General features: G+C 35.6%; 5 protein-coding genes across 10 annotated transcripts in view; all 5 read right to left on the reverse strand.

Moving 5' to 3' along the window:
• The window catches only part of LOC104100254 (protein ENHANCED DISEASE RESISTANCE 2-like), a 28,118-nt gene extending 23,890 nt beyond the window's left edge, over positions 1–4,228 (reverse strand). For 2 of the 6 annotated variants that reach the window (XR_011410371.1, XM_009607446.3), the window contains exons 1-2: positions 3,360–4,227; positions 3,041–3,115 (exon numbers count right to left, since the gene is read on the reverse strand). Coding sequence is in view for 5 of the 6 variants with exons in the window: in XM_009607446.3 (XP_009605741.1) it covers positions 3,041–3,115; positions 3,360–3,497 (213 nt within the window). In the remaining variant the exon portion in view is untranslated. Of the gene's footprint in view, positions 1–3,040; positions 3,116–3,359 lie in introns of all 6 variants that reach the window. The other 4 variants (XM_009607445.4, XM_009607449.4, XM_009607451.3 and 1 more) reach the window with 4 other exon arrangements.
• A 3,122-nt stretch (positions 4,229–7,350) lies between these two features.
• On the reverse strand, positions 7,351–12,714 carry LOC104100253 (uncharacterized). Its single transcript, XM_009607443.4, has 3 exons — positions 12,480–12,714; positions 11,330–12,069; positions 7,351–8,071 (listed from the first exon to the last, which is right to left on the reverse strand). Exons 2-3 carry the CDS (start codon positions 11,674–11,676, stop codon positions 7,594–7,596), a joined length of 825 nt encoding a protein of 274 aa, XP_009605738.1. The 5' UTR covers positions 11,677–12,069; positions 12,480–12,714; the 3' UTR covers positions 7,351–7,593.
• Positions 12,715–17,009: 4,295 nt separating this feature from the next.
• On the reverse strand, positions 17,010–17,633 carry LOC138897584 (uncharacterized). Its single transcript, XM_070183570.1, has 2 exons — positions 17,421–17,633; positions 17,010–17,372 (listed from the first exon to the last, which is right to left on the reverse strand). The coding sequence occupies exons 1-2, from the start codon at positions 17,631–17,633 to the stop codon at positions 17,010–17,012; spliced, it is 576 nt and encodes a 191-aa protein (XP_070039671.1).
• Positions 17,634–19,938: 2,305 nt separating this feature from the next.
• LOC138897585 (uncharacterized) lies at positions 19,939–20,388 on the reverse strand. The gene has a single exon (XM_070183571.1). The coding sequence runs from the start codon at positions 20,386–20,388 to the stop codon at positions 19,939–19,941; it is 450 nt and encodes a 149-aa protein (XP_070039672.1).
• A 4,633-nt stretch (positions 20,389–25,021) lies between these two features.
• LOC138897586 (uncharacterized) lies at positions 25,022–25,959 on the reverse strand. Its single transcript, XM_070183572.1, has 2 exons — positions 25,899–25,959; positions 25,022–25,716 (listed from the first exon to the last, which is right to left on the reverse strand). The coding sequence occupies exons 1-2, from the start codon at positions 25,957–25,959 to the stop codon at positions 25,022–25,024; spliced, it is 756 nt and encodes a 251-aa protein (XP_070039673.1).
• Between the last annotated feature and the right edge of the window lie 1,580 nt (positions 25,960–27,539).

Genomic DNA, 27,539 nt, shown 5'->3' on the forward strand with positions numbered 1-27,539 from the left:
AAACGCGCAGATAAGCTAAAAATATTTATAAGCTAGTTTTGACCAACTTATAAGCTTACACAAACACAATCCACTTACTTTCATTTCTAAATTAGTTGAAATTGCATAATAGAGTTGTTCTCCTTACTGCATTCATTTGACGTCCCAAACTTTTGTTATCTCCAACTCGTGTATCTTTCACTGTTTGTGACAGCAGTGAATTTCAAATCAGTGTAACAACTCTGTAATGCATGTAGTAAACCATATTCCCATATCAGAATGATTTGGAGTTGGGAAGGTTAACTGATATTTTCAATGGCCTATCCAGTTTTAAAGGTTCTAAGAGCTGTACAGATCAAGTTAGATGGAAAGGACAAGTTGATGGTGTATTTACATTGAAAACATGCTACAGAATACTCACAGGAAGATCATCTGGTACTGTAGCAGACCCTTGGAAGACAATATGGAAATCTAAAGCTCCAGCTAAAGTGATGTGCTTTATCTGGTTGGTGTTAGAAGAGGCATGCCTCACCCAGTATAATTTTTTTTAAAAAAAATATACAACTCAGCAATATCTGTTATATGTTTGGGGAAAGTAAAATACTGTAAACCGTTTATCTATACACTGTTCAGTGGCCTTATAGATCTGGCAGATGTTTTACAACATTTTGGGGCTGAGATGGGCTATGCCCAAGGTCTATATCTGGAATTTGCTAAAATGCTGGAGCAGGAAGGCATGTCAAAAGAAGAGAAGAGTGCTTGGAACACCATATCACCATGCATATGATGGTCTATAAGGAAGGGAAAGAGATGTTTTGACTTTTGAGGGACAATATAGCTCTACTCTTAAGATTGTTACCTTTATCAAAAAAAAAAAATATAGCTCTACTCTTACGTTCAAATCAGATTGTATTTTTTTATTTCCTTTTGGTGCAATCTGAAAATTGTAAATGAGGCTGAAACCCTATTACAATTTTTAGAGTCTCTACATGGATAGACAGGGTTTTCGGGGGTTTTTATTTTTTGGAATGTAATCACAGCACAAAATTTGTGTTGTTTGTTTCTTTATAAAAATATTTACCTGTTCAGAAAGAATTCCTACCACACAAACAACACCAAGTCACCACAATTCTCCACCTTTTCAAATTACATGCCGTCAAGATCATATTCTACACTGTATACCAAGAAAAAGAGGCTACTTTCTTTGGTGCCTTGGTACCCCACAAATTCCTCCATATTCAGTCTCCCTCCGTCGCCTGTTATGGATGGCCCTCCTCAAGTGATCCCCGTCTATTCTCCAAAAGTGACCATACACTTCCTGTCATTCATTACACCAACACCTGTTGGGAATACTTCCTCCAATCCCCCACACCACATATGTCCCAAAACACATACTATTTCCAATCCCAGCAGTATATTCAATGTGCTGTGAGAACCTTTGTCTTGTATTTATAATCCCTTTTTACTCATTCACTGTAAATAATCATTGTATCCCTAAGAACCACTCATTGCTTACATCTCCATATTGAGCAGCGTTATTACATTTCTCCCTAAAGCATTGTAACTCTGAGAGCCACTCAGTGCTTATATCTCCAAAATAAGCCATTATTACTTTCCTTCCTAGCAGTGTTATCAAAGGCACGCTTAAAGCGCGCTTAAGCCTTGAAGCGAGTCTCAAAACATGTTGAGCGATTCCCAATTTAGTGTTGTCATCAAGGTTCTAAGGCATAATTTTCCTTGCCAATGAGTGTAATCCTGAAGAGGCAACGCTAAACAATTGATATTTCACTTTATCGTAAATTTTCTTCAATTTCTTTGTGTGTATATTTGGTATTTATGCTTATAGATATCAGTCTTGGACTATACATACATATCTGTAGTTTTTCACCATTTGCGTCTTTCTTCATTAAAGTCCACGCTTTATTTGCGCTTTGCGCTTAAAACCCCAACAGACCTTAGAATTTTTTTGCGCTTTTCGCCTTTGATGACACTGCTTCCTAAAACATTCTCCTCCTGAACCAACCTCACAACCACTTTCCTAGCAATATCATATTAGATATAGATATTCTCCAAATTCCTAGCACCCTCAATCCCTCATAGATGGGGACGATTATCTACATCTTTTTTTTCTTTTTTCTTTCTTTTTTGTGGATAAAGTATATTGGGACAATTATCTTTCTCAATTGTAGACTTCTTTTCTCCTCCTTTACCTTCTTAAAAGAAGTCTCATCAATTTGTCTCCAATGGCAACGAGCATGCAAAATAAAGACACGTGAATTTTCAAGAAAGTAATGATTCAACAATTTAATTTTTCCCCAATTAAAGATATCTTGTATTTTCTAACCACGTAACTTCTCAAATTTCTCAATTACAAGTCGCAAAGCTCCTTATCCTACAACTTCCAGCCAAGTGGCAACTCCAAATACAATGTAGGTGAAATGACATCTTCTCTTTTATAACGATGGTTTTTGGGCCAACTTGCGTGTACCTAGACTATTCCACCGTATACCAGCAACTTCTCACTAGCACAAGTGTTGGGTAACTTTGCCCCCTAAGACTTAGACAGATGGAAGAAATCTCTAACTTTATTGTCTTTGCTCATATTTGAACCCTGTTCTCCAAGATTTTCTTTCACCATCTTCATTGACCGCTAGGCCACACCGTTGGGTGACATCTTACATCAGCCTATCTGTGTATGAACTCAAATTTCTATATGTTAGTCCCTCTGTCCCAATTTATGTGTCATACTTATCTCATATTGAGTGTGGTATAAAAACAATACGACAATTGTGGTAACAATCAAGCGCGGAATAAAATAATCCCAAGTTTTATCCCGGGTTGTTACCGCTTATCCTTCTAATCAAACATCTAAGAGTTGCTAACGATTCATCTATATGTGCATTTCACACCAACATATCCTAGTCCAACAATAACAGTTTATCAATCTGGACCCACCAAACCCACTTAACTCAATAAAATTGATCAGTATCTCCCGAATAAATTTACTAATCCGTATATACTAATGGAAAACGAATATCAACAGCAGTACAGAACAACTCACATGTCCATGGTGAGTCTTCAAGCCGCGATCTTCCACCCGACAATTGCCATCTATTAGAAGAGTCTTGACTGGAACCTAATGATCATGGCAACAACAGGACATCAAACATTGAAGCGCTTTTATATAAAGCACCAGTTCAACAACTCCAAATTCACTGCATTTCAACTCCCTACACTAAGCTTGGATAATAATTACAAAGAATATCAAGTCTGTAACAATTCAAATTAAAAGGTCAAGTAATCTGAATTCAAAGTCACAAAGTACTGAACAGCTGACTATCAATTTCAAATTCAAAGAAAATGGAATTAAGGAAACTCACCACATTGTCCTGAGGCTTCTTCTTGTAATAGGCCAATAATCGAGTCTCAAGAACAAAATAACGCATATGAATATAGGATTTCCCAATCTTCCTCCTCCCATACCTCACCATCCATCCCTCATACACCACTTTCGACATCTAACAACAGTCCAATTATATATTTACACGTTTTCAGAATCCAAATTGTTGAAACAAAAAAAAAACTCCAAAAATTTTCAGAAAACCGGAAGACCAGTGGAATCCTCACTTCCGCCAATTCGATTAACACTATGCGACACTATCGATTATCATTATTGCAAATTCCATTAAAAAAATCCACCCCCCCCCCCCCCCCCAAAAAAAAAAAGAGAAGCTTCCAATCAATCCGCAAAGTTCAAATTTCAAATTCACTGACTGAAACCAAACGAACACTCCGAAATTCACTAGACGACAACAAAAATTTATTCCAAATTGATGGTCGCAGCTAAAACAGTTCGAATCTCCTCAATTTGTGAAGAAAAAAAAAAGCAGCGCGTAAAATGAGCTAATGTGTGAGTGCAACCTACGTGGCTTTACTTGAGATAGTCAAATATAGGTGCGTGCACACAATTATGGAGCTAGTGCATCTACTGGAGTACACACACAGAGGAAAGAGATACAACATATGTATCTGTAGGTAGAAAGAAGGAGGAGGAGGGGCGGGGTGGGGGAGAGGCTCACATGATCTGCGCCACCAGAATTGCAGAGTAAACTGGCCGGCGAATGGAAGAGAAAGAAACAGTGGGAAGAATTGGGATTATCAAAAAAAATTACATAAAATATACTCTAGTAGTATACTAATGTTTTTGTTTTCTTTTGAAAGCTCTTTATGTTTCTTTTTTATTTTATCGCATAAAGTTTATTTTTTTGGTTGGTGTATTCAGATAGAATTTGATTTTGATTTCCATGGGACTCGTTTAAGCATATTCAGTGCCAGGTGGCAAGTCAACTTCAGCGTCCGATGGATATTTACTGGAAGGTGAGGGAATATGATCTGACAGACACAACTGTGATTGCCACGTTGTAATTGAGACACATTCTCGGTCATGATTGAGGGTCTTGGAGTGGAGGTGACGGTATATGATTAGTTGTAAGCGTAAGACAAGTTAAGATTGATCTTTAAGGTCGTTTGGTTGGAAATAACTTATCTCATAACTAATTATTGTGGGATTAGTTATTTTAATTTTTTACGAAAATACTACAATTTCGAAATTAATTATATCGTAATTTTCTACCAATCAAATATGGGATAAACTCTTCTTAAATTTAATCTCAAAATTAATTATTCTTACTGTCGTACCAAACGAGCCCTTGAAATCATTTGTCCTTTTCTTTGCCAAACGACGATAATGTGCTTGATCTTTTGGACAAACGTTTGGTTTTCTGTCCTTTTCCTTGTTTAATAAATTGAACTTAAATTGAGAGCTTCAATGAATTTTGTCGAATCATTCCCAAAGTATAATATGAAGATACGATTTGTTATATAGGGTGTGAGGAAAGTCACATTAGAATTTTATTTTGGTATAAGTACACCAGTTTTAACATATTTACCTAATCAAGAAATTACTTAATCAATTTGAATTTGTATGTCACGGAGGACGAGCAATTACATTTTTTAATTCTCATAAGACTGTTAGTGATAGTTATAATGTGTAATTATTCAAAAGTTAACTTTAAATTTTGTTATCTCCATTTTTTCACACTACCTCCTTCTACTTTTTCCTCCATGCTAATTACTACTTTTTCATCAATGAGTGGAGTATTTGTTTTAGTGAAATGCTTTCACATCCCATGTCTATCTGTTAAAATATTTGTTATTTTCAAAATGAAAACAATTACTCACAAAATATGTGTTTTAAAATAGGAGGTGATAAATTATTCATAATTTTTATTAGATACACGTATATCTATAAGCAGTTTATAGTCTGTTTGGCCAAGATTCTCTAATCCTATAAAAAAAAGTATTTTTTTCAAAGTTGAAGTGTTTGATAAGCTTTTGGAAGAAAAAAAAAGTGTTTTTGAGCAGAGGCGGATCCAGAATTTAAATCTTATGGGTTCAATTTTAAGATTTTTAACATTGAACTCATTATATTTTTAAAGTTATAGGTTCATATCTACTATTTTTACAATTTTAATGAATTTTTACATACAATTTTTTACTCCGCGTCAAAAGTTATGGGTTCAGTTGAACCCGTAACTAGTAGGCTGCATCCGCCTCTGTTTTTGAGTAGTAGCAAAAGCGGTTTTGGATAAACCGAAAAAATTAGCTTCTCTCTAAAAGAACTTTTTTGTAAAGTATTTTTGAGAAAAATATACTTAGAAACAGTTTTTTAAAACTTAACCAAATGCTAATTGTTGCTCAGAAATACTTTTCAAATTAATTAGCCAAACACAAATTGTTTCTCACCATAAGTATTTTTGGAAAAAGCACTTTTGAGAAAGAAAAAAAAAACACTCTCAAAATAAGTTAATTTTATAGCTTGGCCAAATATACTATTAAGCTCATTTGCGATTCACATACTTATTTAATTTTTTGGAAATTACAACACTTATTTTAAATAAAAAATGATTAGATTGTTTAATTACTACTTGTGATACCAAACATGATGCACGGAATTACCTAGTAGGCTTTGCGAACACGCACTTAAGAAAGCAAGAGATCTTGAGCTTTAAAGAAAATTTTCCAACTACTCGTTCACTTGTCGTAAGTATTCTAAAAATAAATTTTTATTTTTATTTGTTACAGAGAAAAATAATTTATTTTTTCTATTTTGCCCTTAGCATTAATTGTTCATTCTAAATTATTTTTCAAATCTATTAAGACGAGTGTTTTAAAAGGCGTGGCATAAGGCGTGGCGTAATGCGAGGCATTTTACATATGTCTTAGCGAGGCGTAAGTCCCGAGGTACGGGGCGTAAGCTCCATAGGTATTTAATTTTTAATATTTTATAAAATAATATAATTACAGTAAATATTTATAAACATGTAAAATTGCATAAAAAATGAAGAAAACTATAAATATGTGAATATATATATATATATATATATATATATATATATATAGAGAGAGAGAGAGAGAGAGAGATGTGCTTCATCTCCACAAAAACTAGTCAAAACAATCTATTATACGATACTTAGAAGCTCAAGTAACTTGAGTAGAAAAGAATAAAGTTTTCTACTTGGAGGAATAAAAAGGATGACTAACCTTCAATTTGAACTTTGAACTTGCTGCTATGAATGAGAATGGAGTTCTCTTTGTATTTGTTGAAAAAAAAATTGAATATTCGTTGTTTTTGAGAGATATTAGTAGATTAGCAGGCAAGATAAAGAATTGGGAAAGACCATGAATTAGGGCTTCGATCAATAAAAAAGGTCTTGACTTTTAAATTTAATACATTTTAGTTTCTTTTTAAAACTTTTGAGTAATTACTAAGCTGAATTTTGAACATTTGGGTATTATATGAAGGACTTATCCAACAAATTTTGTTTTAATTTAAAAATATCTCTAGGGCTTACGCCTTACTAAAAAAAACTTACCCCGAACGCCCAGGTGTACGCCTCTTGAGACTTTTGCCCCACACCATCGCCCCGGAGTGTTTTTGGTACGCCTCGCCCCGAAAACGTCTTTTAAAACACTGATTAAGACTATACACTAATTAATATGGATTTCATGATAAATTATGTACCTTATTTATTATTTCTTAAGGGGTATGCAAAGTCAATAGTGAAAAAGTAAAAGTGAGCGTACGCCTCTTGAGACTTTCGCCCCACACCATCGTCCCAGGGCGTTTTTGGTATGCCTCGCCCCAGGGCTCCCCCGAAAACGCCTTTTAAATCACCGATTAAGACTATACACTAATTAATATGGATTTCATGATAAATTATGCACTTTATTTATTATTTCTTAAGGGGTATGCAAAGTCAATAGTGGAAAAGTAAAAGTGAACAGAAGGAGTAATTACCATCCGTTGCATTTAAGAAAAGACTAAACACCTACATCTGCAATTACCATCAAATTATTTTGTGCTTAGTCCATCGTTATCAGCAACTAACTTAAATCAGTAGCAACCCACGGATAGTCTACTTTTCAATGTCAAATTTACACTTAGGCAAGGCAAATGAATAATTTAAGAGCAACATCTGAAAATGTTCATTCAAGGCCTTTCCCTACCAAAAAGAATATGGTACAAAAATGGTTATCATACTGTAGATTTTCCTAACCATCAAGAGGCGCATGTGAATTCCTAATTTCTGAATGACCAGTCCCGGAAGCTGCAAAACCATAAGCTCCTGCAGTAGCAGCAAGGACAACAAACACCATGGAGAAAAGTTGAAAGTTTGCTAGCAACTCGCCCCGAACCTCACTATCTGCTGAACGGCATATGATGTCGTTCCCCTTAAGTTGGCAACCGTCTGGCATCATGGGACCATACAGAGTGAATGCAGTTTGATAGAACCAAAGGCCTTGAAGTGTTACAGAAATGCCGCTAACCAAGTCAACGGGGAAGCTGGTTGGCATAAGAGCTCCAGCGATAGTTGACAATACACAGAGGCCTATGAGGAGGACAAGGATAAGGTGATAGTACCCTTCAAGGCCTTTGTGGGTTGTGGAGTGGAAATAGAACAGGAAATACTCTGCACAGAAAGCTGTGGCCGCGATCAAGCAGAGAGCTCCATCAGGCAAGGGAAGAAAACTGCACGATGAGAGCACAATGTGTTGTTAAGAGCGTGATGGAATTGAAAAATCCAAGACAAACAGATAGCCATACAAATAAAAATGTTCAAAGTTTGACAGATAGTTTATTTATAGTCCACATATACTGTAGTTTATTAGCAGAATACATAGTTTACCCATCAACCTTGTAGCGAAATCCCTGTTACACACCTCTTCATTACGGAAAACCTTTTACACACTCAACATTTCAAAAGTGTGTCTAAGACACACTACTTTTGACCAGATAGCACTTGCGTGTTTACACACAAAAAAATGCGTGAAACCCGTAAAAAATCCCATTTTTTGTCTCCCTTCCCCACAGAAACCCCTCCCCCTCCCTCTGGTCTTCTTCCTCAGACCACCCTCCCCCCTCTTCTTCCCCAAATAGAATTTTTGAAAAAACATAAAATTTTAGATCTAAAATTGAGCAATTTTTGTTGGTTTATTGTCTAAATATTGTGAAAACTATTTATTTATGATAGATTTAAAAGCTTTAATAGTAGCGTTGAAGATTTGGTAAAAAAGTCTAGAATCCACCATTGTTGGGGTATTGAAAAAAGCTTGTAAATTCAATTGGGTCTTGTTGATTATTGAGTTGTTGAACTCAATTTGTTGCTCGATTATTTTCGGCTAAGTTGTTTAGATAGTGCGGTTGAATTTTGGTGTTGTTGGAAACTTTCTCACAAACAGCTATGGTGGCAATAACAATGGTGCTTAAAATAGAAAATGGGAAGAAGATGGGTTTTAATTGTAATTTCTAATTCTAATATTTGTTTTCCTTGTTAAGGTCAATGACACGTGTCACGACCCTATTAGGGCGTGACTTTCACGTTATTTGAAAAATTGGTCAAGAACAAAAGTGGTGTGTCTTAGACACACTTCTGAAAGGTTGAGTGTGTAAAAGATTTTCCGTGAACGAGAGGTGTGTACAAGGGATTTCGGTGGACACACTTCTGAAAGGTTGAGTGTGTAAAAGATTTTCCGTGAACGAAAGGTGTGTACAAGGGATTTCGGTGCAAGGTCGATAGTCCACATATACTGAGACCCCTTATCCAATAATTGAGGGTGACAGGGAAGTAGACCCAGGGGCGGAGGTAGGGTATTCTGTACGGGTTCGACCGAACCCAGTACCTTTTGCGTTTACCTTGTATTTGTATTAGAAAATCTATTAAATTTGTATTAATATATAATTGCGAACCCAGTAACTAAGACATATTATGAGTTTGGTGTAAGTTCAGAATCCACAAACTTGAAAACCTAGCTCCGCCTCTGAGTAGACCTTCAAAAACCAATCATATGACTAATACAATAATGGCTACATCTTAACTAGATTTTTCCTCGCTCACTAAATGATTGTGAATTATGGAAGATTTTGCTTCTACTTAGTAAAGGGTACAGAAACTGTAATCGCGATCTGGTTAATATCTAAGCTACTAACCATTAGTAAGATGACAATATTTCTCTCAAGAGACAAGCAATCATTGAGAAGGAGGAGAATTCCAACACATTGTATGATAGCACGACGAATTCATGAATATCTCATTTTTAACTGATTTTAGATGGATCTTAACCTATGCGTGTATAAATCCAAAATGGAAGGTTGATGATGGTATGGCCCTCTAGTTTTTCTCTTGTTGATTTCAAATAAAAACTGATTCCAAAACACATCTTTGGAGGCATGATTTCCAACCAGGATTGCATGAAGGAGTAGGCATTCTAGGGAATCCAGACCCCTGTTCGGTAGACCAGAAAGAGAGATTCAATAACTATTGATGTCGGTGTAAGAAACATCAGATATCACTAATTTAACATATACGCAGTATTCTTTTACATGCATCAGTTCATCCAGAAACATTTTTTATAACCGAGAAATCCCTGAGGACCAGTGCAGGTCATCCAGAAACTTAGATTTTGTGCGATTGTATTAGTATGTTTTCAAATATAAGTATGTTCATTGACGTGCAAACTCAAGTCTCACTCTTCACATTCAATCCTATAACTTCTGAAAGGAACTACTCAGTTCATGAACTTAGTATCCTTTAAGTGAAATAACAAAGCAGGAATTGGCTCCTTTTCTAAGTGGAGAAGCATGGTTCATCTATGATTCCAACTAACCAAATGTTAATAAGATGTATGACTGAATTCATAATTTCGGTTCCTACAACTGCCATTAAAAGATCTTTGTTCAGTCTCCAAGCACCTGTTATACCTATAACTGGTACCCCTCTCATCTAGCTAAATGAATGTGTTACGGTGTCTGTTCTGACTGCTTCCCTTTAACTTTGAATGTTGCTTAAGACTAGAAGTGCTAAAAGCGGGGACATCTAGAAACAGGAAAACAGAAATAAAAGGGAAGTAGATAGGGTGTCCCACGGGACGAATCGAGGAAGGGCAGTTAGAAGGCTAGAAAAGGGCTTAATCGATTAGAGACATCTTGCAATTTTCCATTGGCAAGGGGAGAAAACCTCACTTGGTTTGCATGTGTTACAATCTTTGTCATTTTCCACTTTTCTCAGGGCTGGAGGAGCAGTCTTCCTCAATCAGGAAGTACGTGCATATAATTATTTCAAAGATAAGTAGGCGTAGGGAAAAGAAAACTTACTTGACGCACAGTAAGTAACCCAAATTGACAGTATGTAAATTACTTGATAAAATTTAGTCCATTGTGATTTATATATTGAGAAAATTGTATATACAACTATACTGATGCAGCAAAAGAACTATGCTGTGTGTATAAAGTTCCAAAACTTATGACTAGCCTGAAGAACTATTATGAGTAGATCACCTAGGAACAAGTCATAATGTTGAACAGAGAATACAGCTGCAATACAAAATAATTAAGCAGCAAGTAAACAATGATTACCATTAGTCAATCTTCTCATCATTCTAACAAACAAAGCAATATGCTTCTAAATAGGTTCCTTTACAAGGAGAAAAAGTCAGAGTCATGCTCCTATCAGCAAATAATCATTATAAATCAATCATATGGAGCACCATAGCTGGCAACTTTATATTTCACTGAGTTCGTGAGCGTAGCTTTTCAGTTCAGCATCATAAGTCTAAGTAGTACAGGGTCTGGACATTTGGGTTCCACATGATCAAAAACTAATTATGACAGCAATCGTCTAGATCTTCTAACTTCTATAGTTTACATAAGTACATAGCATACACTATAATTTAGATACCCTTGGGCCAACAAGCAACAAAGGCAAGAAGATAGTGAAACAGGAAAACTAACCTGGTTTTCTCAGAAAGGAGCACAATCAAACCGAAGACGAAGAACATGAGAAGCATCCCAGCATGCTCAAAGTTATTCATATGAGTAGGATTCAAAACCCCATGAACAAAAAGTCTGAGGTGGGTTGAATAGAAGAGCTCAATACAAAAATCAATAAAACCTCCAATAGCTATAACATAAAGTTCCAAATATTTCAGCTTCCCATCAAAACCTGGAACAGGGTTCCAAACCCTTACCCTGAATGACTTGGGATTTGATGAATATCTAACCAGAGCACACCATATATGCCACACACCAACCACAAGAAACAGTGTTCCAGGTAGAACATGCCCAGGAAAAGAACCCATCTTTTCTTTTCTTGCACAACCAAGATAATAAATATTCTTCAATAACAACTCTACTATGTAGCCTTTAAACTAAAAAACTATCAGAAAAACACACTACCAAATAGTTTCAGCAAAATTCAAGATTGACCCAATTCTTGAAACTTGTTCATTTCTTCAATACAATATGACCAAAAGAAAAAAAAAATTACACTTTTCTCATATAACCTGCTCTTTGTAATTGTGCTCTGTAAAACACTGAAAGTTGCTCAAGAATCTAAGAAACAGCTAAGCAAGAAAGATGGGTTTTTTAGTACAGCTAACGTTCTGTTAGAATATATTCTAAAACAGACTGAATCAATGCCCTCTTACCCCAAAACAAGCTTGTTAAGTCCTTGGCAATCAAATAATTACAACCTGTTCCATAGAAAAGCAGCGATTAAACTGTATGCAATAACCAAAACTGCACATTTACCAAACTACGACTTTTAGAAGAACGAAATAATTTCTCAAAAAGCAAAGTTTAGAATTGACAAAAAGAAAATTGTGGAATAGGGAATTCCGTGTATTCTAGTCCTAGGGGAAGGCCCACTAAATGACTAGGATAAAGTCAAAATAGTAACACTATTGTAGAAAGTTAATGCAAGTCCCACAAGAAGTCAATTAACAACAGCTTGAAAAGAAAATTCAAAAATCCACATTCCCATCGCCATAGTTGACAAGATTGAAGAATCAATCTCAGATCTATAATTATTTACTACTGTAGTAACAAAAAAGATTCAAACACAGCCCAAGAAAAGTAAATATGGCAGGTAAATGTGGCGCACCTTCTAATTGTTGTGATTGCCCAAAAAAGTCTAGTTTTCTTGTTGTTTGGAAAGCAAGGAAAACGAGGGAGAAAAGTGAAGGAATGATGAAGAAACAAAGTGGGGATCGGAGAAAGTTTTGATGGGTGGGTCAAAAGAGATTAAAAAAGGCCAAAAGAAGTGACGCCAATTATGGACGTATTATTGAGTTTGAATGAATGGCGTCTCAGCTTTTTTTTCTCTATCTGACACATATGCTTTTATTTACTCTTATATACGTGTGAAATAGTAGACATATTATAAAATGAATGAAAATGCTTTTGGTTTTTAGTTAATGGGTTTTTTACTCATCTTAGGTCTCTCTAGATGTTCGGTTTTATCGCCATTTGATATTTGGCATTGTGAATATTCTTTCCACACAATAAAAGATTAAAATCGTGGTGATGGGAATTTTAAAAAGTCATAATCAACTAATATAAATCCTGGTGTGCGATGGGAACTTCTAAAAACAATTATTCACTATTAGCGAAATGATCAATTTATTTATAATATATGCTTTTTATTTATAACGACAAATTTATATTTGCGTTAAAGGGAAGATAATCCCTATCAAGTGATTCTCCTTTTCCAAGGTTGATCGATTAATCCATATTTAGCCAATAAAAGAGAAAGACGCTTCATGTCAAGACTTTCTTCATTCTTAGGACTCAAACTCAATACTTAGATTTAAGATGATGGGATCATATTCATCATATTATACCTTTTAGTGATAAAACATAAGTATTTGATCCTGCGAAACGTAACATATTTAGATCGTTCTTGGAACTATGTGACCTTCAAATCACGGAGTAACAACACACAGTAGGTAATTAAATGGTTTAATGACTAATAGTTCATTAAATTTACACAAATTCACAAGCAAATGAATAAAAAGTATGTATTTCAATGGTTGAAAATAAAATATGCTATTTCACTATCGCCACTCACAAGTATCAAAATTTATCAGCATTTAAGTAACTAAAAGTACAAATCTTATTTTTAGCATAGTGAGTGCAAGCAACATGTTCCAATATCTATAAAAGGAATTCTACTTGCTTCTCTAAGTCAGCAAAAAGCGGATTTGCATTTTGCCTCTAGGGGCATCTCACTGCAACACTCATTTTCAAGTTTTTTTCGGGATTTCAATCTCAAGTTTTAATTCATAAAAATTTATATCCCTTTTATGGTTAGTGTTAATTTGAAACCAATCCTAAAATTATAAAACATACGATTTGATCCATCGAATAATTATTAAAAACTTCCCAAACATATAAAACAAAATAAAAATATAACTGCTCTCCGCTAGAACTGTTTATCGGACGGATCAGGCGAATATTTATATTTAATGGTTCGGCTTATCGGTTATCGGCTTGTAAATGTAATAATCCGATAATTAACCGATAAGATATCGGGATGATCGATATCGGGTTAGCGATTATCAGGTGCTTATCGGTAGATTTATCGGCTAAATCAAATAGACAATGAAAGTGGAGTCAATAAGCAAAATAGTAGATACTAGACAGATTATCCAATCATAATCACAATCACTCTCGATTTAAATAGGTTCCAACTATTACCATGACTCCAAGATATTCTACCGGAAACTAGAATTTCAAGTCTATAACGAACTGAAATTCAAAAAAAGAAAAGAAAAAATGTAGCAACCCCTAGGAGATGCCACTTATAAACATGAATGTACTACTTATAAATTTAAACATTCTTTTAATAAAATAAACTAGCAAAAAGCAAAAATAAAAATAAAAATAAAAATATGCCCATGAATAAACTTTAACATACGACATCTCCCCTTAAAAAAAATCTCATAAAAATCTCTTTAAAATTTTAAGATACAACTATATATAAAAAAAAAAAAGGATAAGAAAATAGCAACATCTATTTAAGTTAAATCAATACTTTAAAATTTACCAAATACTTAGTAGAAGAATATCTTTTTTCATATACCATTCAAGGTTCAAACTAAGCATAAAATCCAACTCTCAATCAAATACAAGCTACTTAAGTCTTCAAAAATAAATCTCCCAAGTTCAATTCAAGTACTAGATTTAATAAATTATAAGACTTGGGCATAAACACCCCCAAAAAAGTCAAATAATTCACCAAGATTAAGTTACAAAAATAATAGTGTCATGACCCAATAATCATTCAAGAGTGCATAATTAAGTGCATCATATGGATCATGTACAAGTCCCCAAAAGTCTACAAAAAGAATACATATGCTTATGCAAGTGTGATCTTCATCTAAGCTTCCAAAGAGCCTACTTCAAATGATATCCTCAAGCATATCCCGGCACATCACCTACGATAGTAACAAACTATCGCTAAGCATAAAGCTTAGTGACACATAAACTTATTAACATTTCATAATAAAAGAAAGGTAAACTATGTAATGAATACAAGGAATAAATTCTAGATATGAGCTTAGTAAAATCAACATCAAGTACTTTATGAAGGTATAATCATCTCAAGAGGGCTAAATATCAAATCATAAAATGGTTCAAGATACCATTATTCAAAATCTCAAATGTCAATAAGATTTTCAAAAGTCCATCGATTAGTTGATTCGCCCAATACAAGCGTCATGCAATTACATCAAAGCATAATCAAGTAACAAGAAAGACCGGAGTCCTAGATCAAGTAGGGTCGTCACCCAATTATCAAGAGAATCAAGAGCCATATTGAAAGTGGCTTTCCCATCCATACTCAAAATGGACAGAGTCCATGATTAAAATGGAATGTGAATCCAAAGTCAAGATGGGTCAAAATCCAAACAAAAGACATGCCAATATAAGTGACAAAGTTACTATCACAAGAGGGACAAAATCCCAACAAGAATACAATGATGCTCAAGCAATCCGTATATGTGGGCGAGTTAAAATGTCTTTCAAAAATACTTCACATGACACCCATATGATTTTTAACATATTTGTATACGGTCAAAACCGAGTTTGCCCTTCGTATGACTAATCGAGATTGAAACATGATAGACCAAGGTTCAGCCTCGTGCAGAATCGAGCCATAATGCGAAGTTAGGTTGCCGAGCTCGTGATCCAGAGGCCGATCAAGATCGAGACCGATCACGATCGAGATCGAGCAAGTTAGAGACCGATCAAGATCGAGATCGGCCAAAGTTGAGGAGAGCTTATCGAGCCAAAAAATAGAAAACCGAAATATCCGTAATTGGGCGAGAATCTCAGCGGAAATCCCGACGCATATCAAAGAGAGGCCAATTAATTAATCTATCATGGGATTCCTTACTGTATTTAGAAATTATATTAAGAATATGACTTCCCTACTATATAAAAGGGGTCTGATTATTTGTAAGGCAGAGATTCATTGAGATTCATAGAACATAAAGCAATATACTATCTTTTTTCTCATTTTGATATTTAGTCAATTTGTTCTTCTATCAGTTACTCTTCATTCAGTTTGAGGGTGATAAAACTTGAAGGCTTAGGCTAATTAATTCTTTCGGTTTGCATTCATTTCTTTTACATTTTATTTTGATATTCATTTATATATTTTTTTAATTTGTACCGAATTATACCACGTATCCTTAGAACTGCTTATAAATTCAATTGTCATCCATTTTTCGAGTAAATAATATTCCTAACTCAATTTCAAAATTATACCCTCAATGACCACTAATAAATCAAAATGCCTCAAGATATTCTTTCTCAAGCAACAAAGCAAGTAAACTAGTAAAGTAGGAACCAGTCAATATGATAACAAATTTAAAGTAAGGTGAAATTTCACCAAACCTTAACCACTTACAATATTTCAATAAATTAAATTAAAAGGAACACTCAAGTTTATGTGCAAACCTTGGAGCTTTAGTGTTTCTAAAGCTCAAACGACATCAAGGGATTTAAGATCTTCTAAGCCAAGAAAAAAGCGATTTTCCTAAGGTGTGCTCGTTAGCTTGAACGTATGTCTCTTGTACCTTAAATACGTAATCAACATTCACTTAAGATCTGAAATTTAAAAATATTTAAACCAAATCATGATGAATATCAAAATGGGGGACTAAATGGGTCACAATTATTTTAATAAAAATCTGGCAGCAACTCTTCCCTGTGTTTCGGCTCCTATTGACATGGTAGACAGAAGAAGTGACCAATTTGGTCTCATAATAATTATAGATCTATCTCTTATCTTTCTACAGAATTTTGAAGCACTACAATCTAAGTTTTAGAGAAAAAGTTACGCTCAAAATACTAACTGTTGTCCAGTTCAAAAACGGAATTAAATCTCTTACTTTCAAATTCTCTAACAACAAACTTACAAATTTCACCAAAATATGTTGAATAATAGGATATAATAAGTCTTTTTTATACCTTTTTTTAAATAAGGTAGAAAAATTAAATTTAAGAAAAGTGATAAAACATTAGCAATAAAAACAAGATCACTTAAATACACATAATTTATTTATAAAATTCAGAGTGTTACAACCTTCTCTCCCTTAAATAAAATTGTTCCAAAATTTATCTGATACTAGTCTTGAAATAAATGCGGATATTGCAGTCGCATATCCTCCTCTCGCTCCCAGGTAGCTTCCTTGCCAGAATGATTTCTCCAAAGGACTTTCACTAAGGGGATTCTCTTGTTCCTAAGATCTTTAAATTCATGAGCCAAGATTTGAATAGGTTCTTCTTCACATGTTAAGTCAGGATTAACTTCAATGGACTCAATATGAAGAACATGAGACAGATCAGAGTGATATCTTCTAAGCATAGAAATATGGAAGACATTATGAATCTTGCCTAATTCAGGTGGTAAAGCTAGTTTACATGCAACTGGACCAATTCTCTCAAGTACTTCATAAGGTCCAATGAATCGAGGACTAAGTTTCCCTTTCTAGCCAAATCTCATAATCTTCTTCTATGGAGAAACCTTCAAAAATACCTTATCATCCACTTGATGCTCAATTTCACGTCTTTTACGATCATCATAGGACTTTTGTCTGTCTGAAGCAATTTTCAAACGATCTTTGATAATTTTTACCTTATCTTCAGTTTGTTGTACAATCTCAGAACCAACCAATTTTCTTTCACCAACTTCACTCCAATATAGAGAAGTTCTACATTTTCTCCCATATAAAGCTTCATAAGGAGGCATACCTATACTTGTCTGGTAGCTATTATTATAAGCAAATTCTATCAAGGCCAAGTATTTTTCCCAACAACCCTCAAATTCAATAATACATGCTCGAAGCATATCTTTCGAGACTTGTATTACCCTCTCAGACTGGCCATTTGTATGTGGATGCAAAAGCAGTACTAAAATTCAACCTGGAACCCAAAGCTTCTTGTAAGCTAGACCAAAATCTGGATATAAACCTTGGGTCTCTATCAGACACAATAGAAGCAGGGATTCCATGTAGCCTCACAATATCATTAATGTATAATTTTGCCAAACGTTCTAGTGAGTAGTCCATTCTGATTGCCAAGAAATGAGCACTCTTAGTTAGTCTATCTATAATGACCCAAATTGCATCATGATTCCTTTGAGTGCGTGGAAGTCCAGAAACAAAGTCCATCGTTATCCTTTCCCATTTCCACTCAGGTACTGACAAGGATTGCAGTAGACCAGCTTGGACTTGATGTTCAGCTTTTATTTGTTGACCAACCAAGCATTTAGAAATGAACTCTGCAATGTCTTTCTTCATACCACTCCACCAGTAGTTCTCCTTGATGGTCCGGTACATTTTAGTACCTCCAGGATGCATTGCATAAGGTGAACTATGTGCTTCAATCAAGATATTCTTCCTCAATTCATCATCATTAGGAACATACAACCTATTTTTATAAAATAAGGTACCATCTTCCTTCAATGTAAAATCTGATTCTCTTCCACTTTGGACGCCTTCAACCCGTTTCACAAGCTTCTCATCTAACTTCTGCGATTCTCGGACCTGCTCAAGTAAGACTGGCTTGACTTGCAAATTAGCAATTATAGAACCATTAGAATCAAATGAAAGACAAGCATTTATGGCTCTTAATTCAAGAAGCAAAGGCAAAGGACTTAGAGTTAAACTTGCAAGAGAATTGCGACTCAACTCATCTGCAACCATATTGGCTTTACCAGGATGATAATCAATCGTGCAATCATAATCTTTGATGAGTTCAAGCCATCTATGTTGTCCCAAGTTTAACTCTTTTTGCATACCCAAGTATTTCAAACTCCTGTGATCAGTAAATATATGACACTTCTCCCCGTACAAGTAATGCCTCTAGACTTTTAAGGCAAAAACAATGGCAGCAAGTTCAAGATCGTGAGTGGGATAATTCAACTCATGCGATTTTAACTTTTGAGAGGCATCAGAAATTACTTTCCTTTCTTGCATCAAAACACAACCCAATCCATGGTGAGATGTATCACTGTATAACACATAATCTTTACCTTCAGCTGGAAAAGAAAGTATTGGAGCTTATGTCAACAAGGATTTGAGCTTTTCAAAGCTCTCTTGACACTTTTCATCCCACACAAACTTGGCGTCTTTTTCCAAAAGTTTGGTCAAAGGAGAAGCTATAATAGAGAAGCCCTTCACGAACCTCCTATAGTATCCTGCTAAGGGGTTTTCAATCAATAATAGCTTGAATCTTACTAGGATCAACCTCCACACCTTCAGCTGATACAATATGCCCCAAAACAACCACTTCACTCAGCCAAAATTCACATTTGGAAAGCTTTGCGTAGAGTTGCCTCTCCTTCAGAATTTGCATGACAATCCAGAGATGCTTAACATGATCTTCTCTATTCTTGGAATAGACTAAAATGTCATCAGGAAAGACCACCGCAAATTGATCAAGGTAAGGCTTGAATACACAGTTCATTAGATCCATAAATGCAGCAGGAGCAGCTGTCAAACCAAATGGAATTACCAAAAATTTATAATGGCCATACCTGGTCCTAAAAGCAATTTTAGGAAAATCTTACTCCCTCACTCGCAATTGATAATATCCAGACCTCAAGTTAATTTTTGAGAACAAGCTGGCACCCTTCAGTTGGTCAAACAAGTCGTCAATTCTTGGCAGTGGGTATCTGTTCTTGATTGTTACCTTGTTCAGTTGTCGATAATCAATGCAAAGCCTAAGAGTGCCATATTTCTTTTTCACAAATAAAACATGAGCTCCCCAAGGCGAAATACTGGGACGGATAAAACCTTTCTCAAGAAGTTCTTGCAATTGAGCCTTCAACTCTTTAAATTCAGCTGGAGCCATTCTATAAGAAGCGATAGATATATGAGTAGTTCCAGGAACAAGCTCTATAGGAAATTCAATCTCCCTTTCTGGAGGCAACCCAGGAAAATCATCAGGAAATACATAAGGAAAGTCGCACACGGTTGGTATGTCCTTAAGACTTGGACTCCTCAATCGTGTATCGACTATATGAGCAAGATAGGCATCACAACCTTGACGAATCATCTTCCTTGCCAAGACCGCAAAAATATATTAGATGTCAATGATCTTTCTCCTTGAACTACTATGTGTGAATATGCAGGAGTTCTAAAAGTCACTTGCTTCAACCTACAATCAACCAATGCATGGTGTCTATGGAGCCAATCCATATCAATAATAACATCATAGTCTTGGAAGGACATTACAAGCAAGTTTGTAGGGAAGACTAGATTTTGAATCATGAATGGACAATCTCGATAAATCCTGTTAACAACAACCTGATGACCTAATGGACTCGTGACAAGCACATCAAAGTCAAGTCTCACAGATTTAACAGTATCAGAAAATGCAAGTGATGAGTAAACATAAGAGTGTGAAGATCCAGGATCAAATAATACAACAACAAATATGCCAAATAAGTGAAATTTACCAACAACTACGTATGGGCCATCTTGGTCATTCTTCTGTCTCATATCATAGACTCATGCAGTAGCTCTTGACCCACTAGACTGATTAGCTCCACTCGAACCTAATGGTTGCATATTTCTAAGTATTGCACCTCTATTAGCTTGAGAATGAGTAGTGACAGGCTTTTGAACTGAGCCTTCTGTATGTATAGAAGAAAGAGGATTAGGATTAGGACAATCCTTCACTTTATGATCTAGGCTTCCACAATTAAAACAAGCACCATAGTGATTCTTCCCGCTCTGTGCACAAATAGGTATATAAGTTTTACCTTGGCCATAACTTGGAGTACTAGCAGTAGAGAAATTTGGCTTATTCTGCTTATGATATGATGACTTCCGTGCACTTTCAGTCTTGTAATAGTCAAACTTTCCCTTCTTGGATGGACTACCATAATCCGAATTACCCTTCCTAAACTTGCTTTCTCTCCTACTAGCTTCTTCCTTGTCAATTCCTTCCCAATTAAGAGCAACTGAAACTAGCTTGGAAAAATCCTCCAGTTGCAAGATTGCCATAAATTTTCGGATGGAACCATTCAAACCTTATTCAAATCTTCTGCACTTGTCTCTTTCATCATCAATAATACCTCCAGCATAGCGAGAAAGCCTGAGAAATATTTGTTGATACTCTGCAATAGACATACTCCCTTGTCTTAAATTTAGAAACTCCTTTTTCTTAGCATCACAATAGACAGGGGGGCATATTTCGAACGAAATACTTTCACAAAGTCATCCCAAGTAAGCACTGGAGGTTTTGCTTTTGGCATACTTACCCACCAATCATAGGCATCTTTTTGTAAAAGAGATATAGTATACTTAAATTTGGCAGCATTAGTACACTCTAGTTGTTCAAAGACCCTCTCCATTTTCTCGAGCCATTGTTCAGCTACCGTGGGATCAGTAGTGCCTTCAAATTCAACTCCACCTATTTTTCACATCTTCTCAAAATTCATTTCATTAGGTTTTGATATTGTCCTTGCCAAGTGACGAAAGAACTCAGCCATCTACTGAAATGGAAGAGTCATAATAGGAGTACTATGACTCATTTCTCTAGAATTATTTCCCACTTCAGATTCACTAACACGAGGATGGTTTAGGTTAGGAAAAGATTCCTTATATCCTCCCTGAAGGTGAGGTGGAGCATTATAATGGGTCTGACTTTCATCAACGGATTCAATAGCTCTATTCGAAGAGGAGGCCATATTAAAATTCCTATAAAAGACAAGATCACACTGTATTAGGGACATGTACATGATGCATATGCACAATGAATACAACAAATTACATTAAAAAAAGTATGCAAAAATTTATAATCTCCGAGTTATTTTTAAGAAAAGAAATAACAATAAATACTAGGTACGATCACAACAAATATCCTAGAATCACAAACCTAGGCTCTTATACCAAAACTTGTAGCAACACCCTAGGAGGTTGTCACTTAAAAACACTAATATAATACTTATAAATTTAAACATTCTTTTAACAAAATAAACTAGCAAAAAGAAAAAAACGAAAATATGCCCATGAATAAACTTCTACATACAACATCTCAACTTAAACAAATCTCATAAAAATCTCTTTAAAATTTCAAGATACAACTATATAAAAATGGATAAGAAAATAGCAACATCTATTTAAGTTAAATCAATACTTAATTTACCAAATACTTAGTAAAAAAATATCTTTTTTCATACACCATTCAAGGCTCATACTAAGCATAAAATCCAACTCTCAATCAAATACAAGCTAGTTAAGTCTTTCAAAAAATTCTCCCTCGTTCAATTCAAGTACTAGATTTAATAAATTATAAGACTTGGGCATAAACACCCCCAAAAAAGTCAAATCATTTACCAAGATTAAGTTACCAAAATAATAGCACCATGACCCAATAGTCATTCAAGAGTGCATATCTAAGTGCATCATATGGATCATGTACAAGTCCCCAAATGTCTACAAAAAGAATACATATACTTATGCAAGTGTGATCTTCATCTAAGCTTCCAAAGAGTCTACTTCAAATGATATTCTCAAGCATCTCCCGACACATCACCTACGATAGTAACAAACTATCGCTAAGCATAAAGCTTAGTGGCACATAAACTTATTAACATTTCATAATAAAAGAAATATAAAATATATAATGAATACAAGGAATAAATTCTAGATATGAGCTTATTAAATTCAATATCAAGTATATTTTTTTAAAATTTTATGAAGTAAGATGTTGCATTAAAGGCATCAAGAAGATGCAAAGAGTACAAGAAAGAAGTTCTGTTTGCTCCTAATACAAAAAATCTAGGTCAGAGCTTAGAGCAAAACCAAAACCAAAAGAAAAAAATTGGCTTTTAAGCAATAGTGAGAGAGCTAATAAAATCTAACATGGAAATTACATCATTTACAAGGGCTAGATTACTCCAACCGAACAGATTCATCAAACACTTAGATTTCAGGGTGCAATTGGGATTTGAAATGCCATCAAAACATCTGTTATTTCTCTCTGTCCATATATACCAAAAGATGTATGTTGGGATCATTTGCCAGATCTTCTTGATGGCCCTGTCAACTTTCCAAGAGTTCTAACTTTTCACTGCTACCTTTATGTTCTGTGGAGTTGCCCAGCTAATTCCAAAAACTGATAGGAACAATTGCCATATATTTGTTGCCCCTGGGCAATGTAAGAAAGAATGATTTATTGATTCTGAGCTTTGTTGGCACATGTAGCATCTATTCACCATCTGAAAGTCCCTTCTGCATAGATTATCTTGGGTCAAAATAGCATCTTTAATAGTTGTCCAAGCAAACACAATACTTTTGCAGGGAGTTTTGATTTTCATATCAGCTTCCAAGGCTAATGCTCAATCACTTCATTAGCTGAACACAGTTTGTTATATCCTGCCTACACTGAATATATGCTTTTGCTAGAGTTGCCCCATCTGAGGTTGTCTGGTACATATGGATCTGTTGTGAAGCCCTCCAATATACTATACAGGTCGAAGAGTTCACCAAGTTCCCAGTCCTGTATGTTCCTCCTGAAGTGAATGTCCCATATGTTTCCTACTCTGTTCTGTGCTATTGTGGAGTCAGGTTCACTAACTATTTGGTAAAGGCTAAAGTGGGATGTTTTGAGGGGTACATTATGAAGCCATTTGTCCTTCCAAAATTTTATAGTATTGCCATTCCCAATCTTGAAGGACACCTCTTGAAAGAATTTATTTTTTCAGGTTGTTGATATGCGTCCAAGGACCGACTCCATGTGGTGCTCTACTCTGCTTGGTTCTCCAGTGATCTTGTTTACCATATTTAGCATTAACTACCTACTTCCATAAGCATGTAGTTCTCTGACCATACCTCCACCACCACTTCATAAGTAGACTTTTATTGTGTTTATCTAAATCTCTGATGCCCAACCTACCTTGATTCTTTGGCATGATTACGTTGGACCACTTCACCAGATGAAATTTGTGCCCTTCAAAGTTGCCTTCCCACAAGAATGATCTCCTTATCTTATCTAGTTTCATTTGTATCTTAATTGGCATAGGGAAGAGTGACATAATGTATGTTGGGAGACTATTCAAAACACTATTAATTAGTATCAGTCTTCCACCCATAGACAAATATTGCATTTGTCATGTAGCCAGCCTTTTCTCCACCTTCTCAATAACTCCACTTCAAACTTCAGCAACTTTGTACTTAGCTCCTAGCGGAAGACCTAAGTATGCTGTTGGAAAGGAGCCAATGTAACAGCCCATGATATCAGCCAATTCTTCCAAATTTTCTACAAAATTAACAGGGTAAATCATACTCTTCAGCATATTTATGTGCATCTCTGAGATAGCCTCAAAGAGGAGCAGTGTCAGGTTTAGATATTACACCTGCATTTTGTCTGCCCCACAGAAAATTAATGTGTCATCAGCATAAAGCAAGTGTGATATTGTGACTGAGTTAGCTACACTGCTGCCCACCCTAAATCCTTCAATCCACTGCATTTGCTTGGCTTTGTCTAATATTTTACTTAATCCTTCTATGGCTAAGATGAAAAGAAAATGAGAGAGTGGATCTCGTTGTCTTATCCCCTTCTGTGGAGAGAAAAATCCAACTGGAGTCATGTTCACTAAGATAAAGTATTTAACTGTAGTGAGACTGGATCTAATCCATTTGATCAATTTGTCACCAAAACCCATATCCTTCAGCATTTCTAGTAAATAAGACCAGTTAACTTTGTCAAAAGCTTTCTCTACATCGAGCTTGCATAAAATGCCAGTAATTCTACTCTTTAACCTCCTATCTAGCAACTCATTTGCTACTATGATGCATCTACGATTTGTCTGTTCTTTAGGAATGCTTTTTGCTCTCCTGATACTAAACTCCCCATGACTGTCTTCAATCTTTCAGCTAGAAGTTTGGCCAATATCTTGTAAACGCTTCAATAAGACTTATAGGCCTGAAGTCTCTAAGTTATATTGCACCTTTCTTTTTAGGGATCAATGCAATAAATGAAGCATTACTAGACCTGACCATGTAGCAATGCTGATGAAAGTAATTCAGAGCTCCCATAATGTCTGCTTTGATGAACTCCCATGCTCTTTGAAATAATGCCATTATGTAGCCATCCAGGCTAGGGATTTTATCTGCTGCACATGAATTAATTGCTGCCAATACAATCTTCTTCTTCAAATATTCTCTCTAACCATACTTTCTGAGTTACTGTTATGCTAGCCAGGTTTTGAAAGTGAGTACTTGGCCTCCATTGCTCATTTTCAGTGTACAGATCTTGATAAAACCTTAGGATTTTTGCTTCGATTCCATCTTTGTCTTCACTGATTTCTTCCCCAATTAACAACTTATCTATGGAGTTGTTCCTTCTATAAGAATTTTTCATTTTTTGAAAGAACTTGGTATTTCTATCTCCTTCTTTGAGCCACATGCATCTTGATTTTTGTCTCCATGATATATCTTCAACCTTTGCCATTTGTTGTATATTCAGTTTCAGTTGCAAAGATTTCTCTTTTTCTACCCAAGCCGTTATTCTATTCTCAGTTACTTGCTTCAGTAAGGCTAGGTCTTCAAGCAATTTGTGCTTCCAATTGGCCAAAGGTTTCCCTGTTCCAATCTGAATGTCCTTCTTCAATCTTCTCAATGTTTGCATTAAAATGAAGTCTGGACTGCCCCCAATTGTATAACTTTGCCACAATCCTTTGATTTTATCAATGAAACCATCTACTTCATGCCACATATTTTCTAACTTGAAATAGGAAGGGTTAGCTCCCCAATCACCACATTCCAATAGCAAAGGTCTATGATCAGAGACAACTCTTGGGAGGGATAATTGCTTGATTGCTTTGAAATTGTCATTCCATCCGGTAGATATTAAAAACCTATTAATTCTGGAAGCTTGCAAAGATTCTTCCTCTCAGAACCAAGTGTATTGATCCCCTTGGAGTGGTAAATTTATGATTTCCAGATCTTGTATAATATCGGTGAAAGACTTCATAGCCCTAGACCTTCCAATACAATTGTACCTCTCACTTTCAAATCTGCAAACATCGAAATCTCCTCCAATGACCCACTGCTCATCTTCATTATGATTATTTGGGTGCTGTTGAAACTTTACATGTTGTTTTATCTTTTGAGTAATCTATTTTGCAGGAAGAAAAGCTACTTTGTATGCGTAGAAAGTACAAGTGGGCGATTGGATCGACCATGGCTGAAATTCATGGTATTAGCCCAGCGTTTTGTATGCATAAAATTCTCATGGAGGATGGGCACAAACCGAGTGTGGAACACCAACTCCGTTTGAATCCAGTTATGAAGGAAATGGTAAGAAAGGAAGTCATAAAGTGGCTCGATGTAGGTATTATCTTTTCCATCTCTGACAGCAAGTGGGTAAGTCCATTCCAGTGTGTACCTAAAACGGGGGGAATGACGGTGGTCATAAATGATAATAATGAATTAATTCTAACTAGGACTGTCACGGGTTGGAGAATTTGCATAGACTACCGAAAAATTGAATAATGCCACTAGAAATGATCACTTCCCCGTCCCCTTCATTGGTCAGATGCTAGATAGGTTGGCTAGATAAGATTATTATTGTTTCCGTGATGGATATTCTAGCTATAACTAGATATCAATTGCAGCAGGAGACTAAGAGAAGACCACATTCACTTGTCCTTATGGCACCTATGCTTTTAAGCAAATGCCATTTGGGTTATGCAATGCATCTGCGACTTTTCAAAGGTGCATGATGGCAATCTTTACTGATATGGTCAAAAAATTTGTTGAAGTATTTATGGATGATTTTTCGGTCTTTGGACCATCTTTTGAGTAAAGTGCTTTTCAGGTGTGAAGAGACGAACTTAGTGCTGAACTGGAAAAAGTGCCATTTTATGGTACGAGAAGGAATTGTACTCGGAAACAAGGTGTCCAAAGATGGTTTGGAGGTGGATAAGGCAAAAGTGGATGCAATTGAAAAACTGTCGCCTCCAATCTCTGTCAAAGGAGTCGGAATCTTTTTAGGGACATGCAGGTTTCTATCGTAGATTCATTAAAGATTTCTCTAAGATTTTTGCTCTATTGTGCAGGTTGTTTGAGAAGGATACACCTTTCAAGTTTGATGAACATTGCTTGAAGGCGTACGAGGAGCTAAAAAAGTGATTGGTGACTGCACCAATTATCACCACCCCAGACTGGGGAGAGTCTTTTGAGTTGATGTGTGATGCTAGTGACACGGCAATTGGGGCCGTATTGGGCCAGAGAAAAAATAAAGTGTTCCACTCAATTTACTATGCTAGCAAAACTCTAAACCCAGCTCAGATAAATTACACAGTCATAGAAAAAGAGTTGATGGCGGTGGTCTGGGCGTTTGACAAATCTAGGGCCTATTTGGTGGGAACTAAAGTCATCGTCTACATAGACCATGCAGCTATTCGGTACTTGTTTGAGAAAAAGGATGCTAAGCCTAGACTAATTCATTGGGTTCTTCTTTTGCGAAATTTGACGTGGAAATCAAAGATCGAAAAGTGATAGAAAATTAGGTAGCAGACCATTTGTCGCGCTTGGAAACTCGCGCATATGTTCAAGAAGGGGGTGAAATTCAGGAAAGTTTTCCAGATGAGTAATTGCTAGCCATCACAGCTGGCAGAGCCCCATGGTATGATGAGTAT

The sequence above is a fragment of the Nicotiana tomentosiformis genome, chromosome 8 (genome assembly GCF_000390325.3).
Source record: "Nicotiana tomentosiformis chromosome 8, ASM39032v3, whole genome shotgun sequence".
In the NCBI taxonomy this organism is placed as follows: domain Eukaryota; kingdom Viridiplantae; phylum Streptophyta; class Magnoliopsida; order Solanales; family Solanaceae; genus Nicotiana; species Nicotiana tomentosiformis.